General features: G+C 29.7%; 1 protein-coding gene across 4 annotated transcripts in view; it reads left to right on the forward strand.

Moving 5' to 3' along the window:
* LOC143063037 (choline transporter-like protein 2) overlaps positions 1–12,290 on the forward strand; it is a 152,273-nt gene that overhangs the window by 119,891 nt on the left and 20,092 nt on the right. For all 4 annotated transcript variants that reach the window (XM_076234949.1, XM_076234950.1, XM_076234951.1 and 1 more), the window contains exons 18-21: positions 340–409; positions 2,773–2,846; positions 4,806–4,876; positions 11,435–11,523. In XM_076234949.1, coding sequence (XP_076091064.1) covers positions 340–409; positions 2,773–2,846; positions 4,806–4,876; positions 11,435–11,523 — 304 coding nt within the window. The remainder of the gene's footprint in view (positions 1–339; positions 410–2,772; positions 2,847–4,805; positions 4,877–11,434; positions 11,524–12,290) is intronic.

Raw genomic sequence — 12,290 nt, forward strand, 5'->3', positions numbered from 1 at the left:
AAATGATATGAAAATGTATTATCATGAGAAATACATATTGTAAATTCAGAAATTATTGCGATGTTTTTATTATTGCAAAAAATGGGACAGGATTATAATCACAATAATTTAAACTGGCATTTGATTTTTTTTTTATGAATAAAACAGGATTTTTCTTAGGATCGCAAAATTTAGAATAGCGTTTTAGTTTAAAATGACAAAATCACAATGATAAATGCACGCAATAATTTCTGGATTTACAGTATACAGTATCAGAAACAAATCATGAATATTGAAAATTTGGGTTAACGCATGCGAAAGAATATTTTCAGTTCTTCAGTACTTTAATTTTTATTGTAGATGTATGAAGTGTTGTTTCTGGTGTTTGGAGAAGTTTTTACGTTTCCTGAACAAGAACGCCTATATAATGGTATATAAGTTTGTATATGTATATTATGAGTTTTTGAAATTGTTCCATGGTGTATAGTTAAAAACAAAATTATACTGTAAACTTGCGCTATGGAAATTTCAAGGAGAGTTTTATTTTCCATTGTAGAATTTAAACAGCAAAAATAAAGATGTAGGGAAGATATTAGTCTCTTAAAAAAAAGCTAAATGTCATTCTCTCAATACTGAATTTTACAGCAGCAACTTAAATGCAATTGTACAAGGAACTAACAGACAACCAGCAGTCTTTATGACCCAGCCTTTGGTTATCATAGTAAATCTATCCTATTATTGAGTTTGTTGTATGACATATTACAATTTCTGCTCAAGGTTTATTTACTTGTGAAAGAAATTACAGATATGTGCATGATTTTTTGTGAGCAGCTTTTAAATCGCAATTTTAAACCCTAAAATATGCATCTTTCAAATTAAAACTAAACAAATGGTCACCAGTATTATGTCAGTTTTCTTTTTCAATGTGTCATGCGTATAAACCAAATAAAGCAATGATTTGTCCTTTAAGTACAGTTGTTGAAAAATGCTCCTGTTGTGATTTTGTATACCCTTGCTTTAAAAAAGTGGGAGTATACCGTTGTAGTTAGTGGGCAGGAAATCATCAGTAAGCAGAAGCTCACAGTTTCACTTGTTTGAAGTTGTTTTGAATGAAATCCCCTATCAAAGAGCTTTGTTTTAACTATGCATTAAATTCTATCAGTAGTCTTTACTTTTTAAGCTAAAAGCTATTTAGTCAAGATTTTAATGAGATTTCATTTCCTTCTTTTTGGAAATAAGATTTATAGGTTGGCATTTGTTTCCTTATTTTAATTCTTTATTTACTATCCAAGATAAAAACATAATAGATTTGTAAAGATTCTCTATTCAAGGTTGTATTTTTGGGATACGATTGCTTTCAAGCAATCTGTAGACTTATACCAGTGGCTCAGAGCATTGCCCTCACGTCAATCGTTTTATTCTAAACATTAAGGAACATCTCAGATTCTTATGATTGTCTTGCTTTAAAAGGTAAAAACAAACAAAGGGATTGAACTTAAACAACTTTCCTATAATGTTCTTTTCATAATCTTCATGTTTGATAATTCCCTTGACTTACATGCGTGTTTTAAACAACACGGAAAATGAGAATTAAGCAGAATTTATATTTAGTATTTTTATAAATTTAGAAACACGTCAGAGGGAATTCCCAATTTTGATAAAATGCGAGATTCTCTGAATTCCGATAAATCTATTTCTGTCATTTAAGAACTGAAGTGGAGTTTTTCTTATATGTTACCGTTATGAAACTGATATTTGAGATTGTACTTCCATAAAGAAATAGAGAACCATCTAGGTCGTTTAATAAACATTTTTACGTTCTTGCTCCAGGGTTTGTTTTGGAAATTATGCGCATGCGTATAGTTTTCTTGACTTCAAGGGGTTTTAGATTGAATGGTTGCTCTGGATTCTCCACTCAGTTAATTAATTTATAACTCATGGGATTTTTTCTCTGTATGTCTGCTATTGAAGGTTATTGTTGTTGCATAATTTTAAATCATATGCATCATTTAAATTTTAAAAAAAAAAAGGAATCCTTATCGTAGAACACCCCTTCAGGCGAAATGGAGTCTTCCATATTATCGTTTCGAGTTGTCTCCCTTTCGGAAGGGAGACAACTCGAAACGATAATATGGAAGACTCCTTCCGCGAATTCTGAATAACAACACGTCAAGTATTAGCTCGTTCTGTCAATAAACGTCGTATTATATTAAAAACGATCGCATTTTAAACCGATAAATGTGTACGGAAAGGAGTCATGATCACTGACCCAAAGGAAATTAAATATTTAAAGAGTTAGGAATGGGGTTCATCCTAGAATTAACGTAGGAAAATAGGAGTTAAGATACGAAATGAAATACCTTCTCTCAGTCTGAGTCTCAGTGACTCACTGCTGTGGAAAGTAAACTTGGAATTGATAGTACAAAAATAGTACATAGGCCTGATTACATTGTTCATACACTTTTATCCGTGATTGGCTATTTTGTAACTATTTTAAAATGTGCAGTTGAATTAATTTTGAAAATAATATTATCCAGCTACATGTATACATGTGTCAATGAAACAACGGCAATCGTATCCCTCAGAGCAATCTGCTCTTTGATTCATATTTATATGTTATTTTAATGAAGGACATTTTTGTTTGAAGCAAAGAATATAGAATTTGTGCAGTTCAACACTAGTTCAACCTTATAAATACAAAACAAAGCATTCAAGTCTCAAATGGTTTAAAAAACAAATATGTCAATCTCTATTATTTCATATACTAACTATGTGAACAAACACTTCTTGCAGATAGCAGCTCATGGGAAGAACTTTTGTACATCAGCTAAAAATGCCTTCATGTTGATCATGAGGAATTGTGTCAGGTGAAGACCATTTTATGTTTAAGAGCAATGAATTTTATTATAAACTTTTTTTTACAAAATTAAGCTTTCAATACCACAACAGACCATGATATGAAGCAGGTGTTACCTGTGAAAGAGGACAAAGTCAATTTTACAAATTTTATTTTCATATTATTGTTGTCACTATTCTTTTTGGTGATCAGATATATAAATTGTATGAATTACAACATAGCAACAAAAATTCTGTTAATATACCATATTTAGCTGTGTAAAATACTCTTTTGATTCCTCCCAAAATGTGAAATTAAACAAAAAAACAAGAAAACTTGATTAGAAATAATTTAAGGTCTAGTTAACAAAAAAAATAGGTAACACGAACAGAGTTTTGCAGAAACACATCTGTTAGAAAAGAAAGTAACCGATTTTAGTGTCTCGCTTGACGGAGTCAAAAAGCGAAACATAGGTATGCTGTTTCCGGCGGCGTCAACAATGTATTCTAATGCAACAATGTTTGTAACGTTCATTTTGATTGGATAACGTCACTTATTTACATGGCATCAATTGACAATGCCACGGGACGTACGAGCAAACGCAGACAGCATATGACAGATTTTAAATACATTTTAAACGTTGTTTTCTGTCAGTTTCATTAGAATGGAGATAACAATATTGTATTTTAAGCTCCGATGGCATCAATTGGTCGCAAATACCCGTTTACTGTCTTCGCTAACGCGTCGCCAGTAAACTTAATTTGCGACCATCAAATCCCCAATTGATGCCGTCGGAGCTTAAAATACAATACAGTTATCTCCTAATTAGTTTGTGTTTAGGTCTAGTTTATGGTGAACCACTAGTGGTAAGTCAAAGATATTTGGTATGCAGTTTGTATAAGTATTGGCACATCTCATTACCATGGAAATTATTTGACCCCCCCCCCCCCCCTCAGTTATGGTCTATTGACTTTGAAACTTTTGCTTAGTTTTCATGTATTAGTTTGTGATTAGGTCAGTTTACAGGGAACCACTAGTGGTAAAGTAATGATAATTGGTATGCAGTTGTATAAGCATCAGCATATCTCATTTCCATGGATATTATTTGGCCCCGTCCCCTGATTCATGGTCTATTGACTTTGAAATTTTTGCTTAGTTTTAAAGTATTAGTTTGTGATTAGGTCAGTTTATGGGGAACCAATAGTTGTAGGTTAATGGTAATTAGTATGCAGTTGTATTAACATTGGCACATCTCATTACCATGGAATTTTTTTACCCTCCCCCTCAGTTATGGTGTATTGACTTTGAAACTTTTGCTTAGTTTTCATGTATTAGTTTGTGATTAGGTCAGTTTATGGGGAACCAGTAGTGGTAGGTCAATGATACTTGGTATGCAGTTGTATATTGGCACATTGGCACATTTCATAACAATGGATTTTTTTTTACCCTCCCCCTCAGTTGTGGTGTATTGACTTTGAAATTTTGCTTAGTTTACATGTATTAGTTTGTGTTTAGGTTTGTTTGAAGAGAACTACTTATGATAAGTCAATGGTATTTGGTATGCAGTTGTATTAGCATTGGCACATCTCATTTCATGGATATTGTTTAGCCATGTACCTTCAGTCATAGTTGCTATTTTTTATTTCAACATTTGCATTATCGAAATTACAAAAAAGCGAGACATATCTCTGTGATAACAGTTTATATTTATTACTATATTGCTTTTTTGGTTTTATTGATTTTCTTACTGCAATAGGGGACTTTGTTGACGTATAATTGATACCTTTTGCAACCCCCCCCCCCCCAAAAAAAAACAACATTTGACCATGAATATGCTGAAAATTCTTCCAATTAGATTAACAAGTCTTCTAAAGGTTGTACTGTAGTTATTAACTTTGGATGTATTTGAAATTTCATAGGCATTATTAATCTTTGTGAAAAACTTTTGCTTTATTATGATAATAAACAGCATTTTATTATTGTTTTTCAGGGTAGTTGTCATAGATAAAGTAACAGATTTTCTACTCTTTATAGGCAAGCTTGTAATAGTTGCTGGCTCAGGTAAGATTTAACACTATAAGGCGTTATATATATTTTAGGTGAAGTTTTAAGTTTGAATATAGATTCAGTGACCTCAAAAAGATATCTAGAGGTCAACATTCAGTCTAATCTATACAATAGTTTAAGCTTTTATTTCTGAGGGGCAGAAGGACCTTTTTAGCTCACCTTTCCAAAAGGAAATGTGAGCTTTTGCCATCACTTGGCGTCCGTCGTCGTCGTCGTCGTCGTCAACTATTTCAAAGATCTTCTCCTCTGAACCTACTGAACCAATTCAAACCAAACTTCATCTGATTGATTCCTAGGGTATCTAGAATAAAGTTTGTGTTTTAATTCCCATTTCATCAAAAAAACATGGCCGCCATGGCTAAAAATAGAACATAGGGGTAAAATGCAGTTTTTAGCTTATAACTCAAAAACCAAAGCATTAAGAGCAAATCTGACATTGGGTAAAATTGTTTCTCAGGTCAAGATCTATCTGCCCTGAAATTTTAGATGAATCGGTCAACCCGTTGCTAGGTTGCTGCCCCTGAATTTGTAATTTTAAGGAAATTTTGCTGTTTTTGGTTATTATCATGAATATTATTATAGATAGAGATAAACTGTAAAACAGCAAAAATGTTCAGCAAAGTAAGATTTACAAATAAGTCGACATGACCGAAATGGTCAGTTGACCCCTTTAGGAGTTATGGCCCTTTATAGTCAATTTTTAACCATTTTCCTTTTACAAAAATCTTCTCCTCTGAAACTACTTGGCCAAATTGAACCAAACTTGGCAACAATCATCATTGAGGTATCTAGTTTAAAAATTGTGTCTGGTGACCCGGCCAACTAACCAAGATGGCCACCATGGCTAAAAATAGAACATAGGGGTAAAATCAGTTTTTGGCTTATAACTCAAAAACCAAAGCATTTAGAGCAAATCTGACATAGGTTAAATGGTTTATCAGGTCAAGATCTATCTGCCCTGAAATTTTCAGATGAATCAGACAACCGATTGTTAGGTTGCTGCCTCTGAATTGGTTATTTTAAGGAAATTTTGCTGTTTTTGGTTATTATCATGAATATTATTATAGATAGAGATAAACTGTAAACAGCAAAAATGTTCAACAAAGTAAGATTTACAAATAAGTCAACATGACCCAAATGGTCAGTTGACCTCTTTAGGAGTTGTGGCCCTTTATAGTCAATTTTTAACCATTTTCCGTAAATCTTAAGTTATCTTTTACAAAAAACTTCTCCTCTGAAACTACTTGGCCAAATTTAACCAAACATGGCCAAAATCATTATTAGGGTATCTAGTTTAAAATTGTGTCCGGTGACCCGGCTAACCAACCAAGATGGCCACCATGGCTAAAAATAGAACATAGGGGTAAAATGCTGTTTTTAGCTTATAACTCACAAACCAAAGCATTTAGAGCAAATCTGACATGGGGTAAAATTGTTTATCAGGTCAAGATCTATCTGCCCTGAAATTTTCAGATGAATCGGACAACCTGTTGTTGGGTTGCCGCCCCTGAATTGGTAATTTTAAGGAAATTTTGCTGTTTTTGGTTATTATCTTGAATATTATTATAGATGTAGATAAACTGTAAACAGCAATAATGTAATGCTTGGGGTATACAATGTTTTTTATACTTTCATCATAAATTATATTATGAACACGAGACAAACGAGACATTTCAGTGTGTCCACTCTTGTTTTTGCTTTTGAAGAAGATATGACAGAATCGAAGAACCATTTATATAAATTGAAAACCCAAAATAATCATTCATGGAAGATTTAATCAAAAAATTTAAGGTGAGCGATTCAGGCTTTTGAGAGCCTCTTGTTTTGGTACGTTTGGAATGAGCCTTTATTTTATTTTCCCAAGAATTCTTGATTCAATGTTTGTTTTCCAGACAACCCTTATCCTCTAATCTCTGTAATAGCTGGAGAAACAAAGAACATACAATTAAAAACCATTCAGAATAACCACTACACTGAGGGTATGAATGGGATTTATAGAATAGAAAATAACCAACAAATACTATAGAAATACCTTACATAGAAATAACCAACAAATACTATAGAAATACCTTACATAGAAATAACCAACAAATACTATAGAAATACCTTACATAGAATAGAAAATAACCAACAAATACTATAGAAATACCGTACATAGAATAGAAAATAACCAACAAATACTATAGAAATACCTTACATAGAAATAACCAACAAATACTATAGAAATGCCTTACATAGAAATAACCAACAAATACTATAGAAATACCTTACATAGAAATAACCAACAAATACTATAGAAATGCCTTACATAGAAATAACCAACAAATACTATAGAAATACCTTACATAGAAATAACCAACAAATACTATAGAAATACCTTACATAGAAATAACCAACAAATACTATAGAAATACCGTACATAGAATAGAAAATAACCAACAAATACTATAGAAATACCGTACATAAAATAGAAAATAACCAACAAATACTATAGAAATACCTTACATAGAAATAACCAACAAATACTATAGAAATACCATACATAGAAATAACCAACAAATACTATAGAAATACCTTACATAGAAATAACCAACAAATACTATAGAAATACCATACATAGAAATAACCAACAAATACTATAGAAATGCCTTACATAGAATAGAAAATAACCAACAAATACTATAGAAATACCGTACATAGAATAGAAAATAACCAACAAATACTATAGAAATACCGTACATAAAATAGAAAATAACCAACAAATACTATAGAAATACCTTACATAGAAATAACCAACAAATACTATAGAAATACCTTACATAGAAATAACCAACAAATACTATAGAAATGCCTTACATAGAATAGAAAATAACCAACAAATACTATAGAAATACCGTACATAGAATAGAAAATAACCAACAAATACTATAGAAATACCTTACATAGAAATAACCAACAAATACTATAGAAATACCATACATAGAAATAACCAACAAATACTATAGAAATACCTTACATAGAAATAACCAACAAATACTATAGAAATACCATACATAGAAATAACCAACAAATACTATAGAAATGCCTTACATAGAATAGAAAATAACCAACAAATACTATAGAAATACCGTACATAGAATAGAAAATAACCAACAAATACTATAGAAATACCGTACATAAAATAGAAAATAACCAACAAATACTATAGAAATACCTTACATAGAAATAACCAACAAATACTATAGAAATACCTTACATAGAAATAACCAACAAATACTATAGAAATGCCTTACATAGAATAGAAAATAACCAACAAATACTATAGAAATGCCTTACATAGAAATAACCAACAAATACTATAGAAATACCTTACATAGAAATAACCAACAAATACTATAGAAATGCCTTACATAGAAATAACCAACAAATACTATAGAAATACCTTACATAGAAATAACCAACAAATACTATAGAAATACCATACATAGAAATAACCAACAAATACTATAGAAATGCCTTACATAGAATAGAAAATAACCAACAAATACTATAGAAATACCGTACATAGAATAGAAAATAACCAACAAATACTATAGAAATACCGTACATAAAATAGAAAATAACCAACAAATACTATAGAAATACCTTACATAGAAATAACCAACAAATACTATAGAAATACCATACATAGAAATAACCAACAAATACTATAGAAATACCTTACATAGAAATAACCAACAAATACTATAGAAATACCATACATAGAAATAACCAACAAATACTATAGAAATGCCTTACATAGAATAGAAAATAACCAACAAATACTATAGAAATACCGTACATAGAATAGAAAATAACCAACAAATACTATAGAAATACCGTACATAAAATAGAAAATAACCAACAAATACTATAGAAATACCTTACATAGAAATAACCAACAAATACTATAGAAATACCTTACATAGAAATAACCAACAAATACTATAGAAATGCCTTACATAGAATAGAAAATAACCAACAAATACTATAGAAATACCGTACATAGAATAGAAAATAACCAACAAATACTATAGAAATACCGTACATAGAATAGAAAATAACCAACAAATACTATAGAAATACCTTACATAGAAATAACCAACAAATACTATAGAAATGCCTTACATAGAAATAACCAACAAATACTATAGAAATACCTTACATAGAAATAACCAACAAATACTATAGAAATGCCTTACATAGAAATAACCAACAAATACTATAGAAATACCTTACATAGAAATAACCAACAAATACTATAGAAATGCCTTACATAGAATAGAAAATAACCAACAAATACTATAGAAATACCGTACATAGAATAGAAAATAACCAACAAATACTATAGAAATACCTTACATAGAAATAACCAACAAATACTATAGAAATACCTTACATAGAAATAACCAACAAATACTATAGAAATGCCTTACATAGAATAGAAAATAACCAACAAATACTATAGAAATACCGTACATAGAATAGAAAATAACCAACAAATACTATAGAAATACCGTACATAGAATAGAAAATAACCAACAAATACTATAGAAATACCGTACATAGAAATAACCAACAAATACTATAGAAATACCTTACATAGAAATAACCAACAAATACTATAGAAATACCTTACATAGAAATAACCAACAAATACTATAGAAATGCCTTACATAGAATAGAAAATAACCAACAAATACTATAGAAATACCGTACATAGAATAGAAAATAACCAACAAATACTATAGAAATACCTTACATAGAAATAACCAACAAATACTATAGAAATACCTTACATAGAAATAACCAACAAATACTATAGAAATGCCTTACATAGAATAGAAAATAACCAACAAATACTATAGAAATACCGTACATAGAATAGAAAATAACCAACAAATACTATAGAAATACCTTACATAGAAATAACCAACAAATACTATAGAAATAACCAACAAATACTATAGAAATACCTTACATAGAAATAACCAACAAATACTATAGAAATACCTTACATAGAAATAACCAACAAATACTATAGAAATACCTTACATAGAAATAACCAACAAATACTATAGAAATACCTTACATAACCAACAAATACTATAGAAATACCTTACATAGAAATAACCAACAAATACTATAGAAATACCTTACATAGAAATAACCAACAAATACTATAGAAATACCGTACATAGAAATAACCAACAAATACTATAGAAATACCTTACATAGAAATAACCAACAAATACTATAGAAATACCTTACATAGAAATAACCAACAAATACTATAGAAATACCTTACATAACCAACAAATACTATAGAAATACCTTACATAGAAATAACCAACAAATACTATAGAAATACCTTACATAGAAATAACCAACAAATACTATAGAAATACCGTACATAGAAATAACCAACAAATACTATAGAAATACCATACATAGAAAATAACCAACAAATACTATAGAAATACCTTACATAGAAATAACCAACAAATACTATAGAAATACCGTACATAGAAATAACCAACAAATACTATAGAAATACCGTACATAGAATAGAAAATAACCAACAAATACTATAGAAATACCTTACATAGAAATAACCAACAAACACTATAGAAATACCTTACATAGAAATAACCAACAAATACTATAGAAATACCTTACATAGAAATAACCAACAAATACTATAGAAATACCTTACATAGAAATAACCAACAAATACTATAGAAATACCGTACATAGAAATAACCAACAAATACTATAGAAATACCTTACATAGAAATAACCAACAAATACTATAGAAATACCTTACATAGAAATAACCAACAAATACTATAGAAATACCTTACATAGAAATAACCAACAAATACTATAGAAATACCGTACATAGAATAGAAAATAACCAACAAATACTATAGAAATACCTTACATAGAAATAACCAACAAATACTATAGAAATAACACACATAGAAATAACCAACAAATACTATAGAAATACCTTACATAGAAATAACCAACAAATACTATAGAAATACCATACATAGAAATAACCAACAAATACTATAGAAATACCTTACATAGAAATAACCAACAAATACTATAGAAATACCTTACATAGAAATAACCAACAAATACTATAGAAATACCTTACATAGAAATGAAGAATAGAGAAAAATAGGCAAACAAAAAAGAATTCAAAATAATGGGTTGCTAAGATGCAATGAAGGAAGAAAAAAATTACCTGAAAATTTAAATTAGGCATATACACTATCTTGGCTACAAAAACACAGATAAAACAATTACTGTACAAAATTATGCTGTATTAAAAAAATTGTGTTTGAAAAAGAACAAAGATCTTCCACTAAAAACCCTTCAAAACTTGCTGTGTATGATCCACTGGATGTTGGAACTGTTTCTAAGTCCTATTTTCTGTCAAAGGATTTTGTAATTGCCTTCAAGCAAGCTGTGTTAATTAGCTTTTTTCATGTATATTTTTAGCTGCCTTGTCATTTTTCTTCTTTGATGGAAGAATAGATTTTCTAAAGACGTATACACCCACTCTAAATTTCTATGTTGTTCCTATTGTGGTAAGTTAACTTATGACTTTTAAATGTACAGTGGAACCTGTGTTATTCAAAACACTTGGTGACCAGAAACAAATGTCAGAATAGTCAGGTTTTTTTCTGCAAGGATAAGCATATTTTAGGACCAGAAAAATGTGTTGGTTAAAGTTGGATGTTTGAATACTCACATTTTAGTATTCTTATGCAGCATATACTAGAATCACATTAAAATTTATTTCATAGTCAGTTGTTGAAGGTTCAGTTAATAATAGATTAAAAAATAAAAATGTTAATTTAAATTAGGTTTTTCCAACCACCATACCAAATGGCAGTTTGATATATGATGCTAATCAATTTTCATATACTAAGTATTATGGGAGTATAATTTGTAGATTTCTTTACCAAAATGGTTGATATAAGGGCGTTTTTCAATAAAAGGGTGACTTTCAGACCTAAAAAAAATGGAAAAACAACTTGTCTAAAATTTTATTTCAAGAGTTATTTTAAATACCTCTATTATAGACCTGTTTGTAAACAAAAAGTGCAATTTCAAATACTCTTTAAAATGTTATTATTTTCCTAATTTATGTTCTGTTTCGTAGGGGACATTTGTCCACTTCAAAACTGCTTCTAAACACACATCTTATTGCAATTTTAAATGTCTCCTATAGACATTCAAGTTTGTTTTACTTTGTATACTAGAAAGATCTCATTTTTGTCTGAATTGGAGAACCATTTTTTATCGATAAAGATTAGACAGTACTTCACATATGAAGGTACAACTCGTGTTA

The sequence above is a fragment of the Mytilus galloprovincialis genome, chromosome 2 (assembly GCF_965363235.1).
Source record: "Mytilus galloprovincialis chromosome 2, xbMytGall1.hap1.1, whole genome shotgun sequence".
Lineage (NCBI taxonomy): Eukaryota > Metazoa > Mollusca > Bivalvia > Mytilida > Mytilidae > Mytilus > Mytilus galloprovincialis.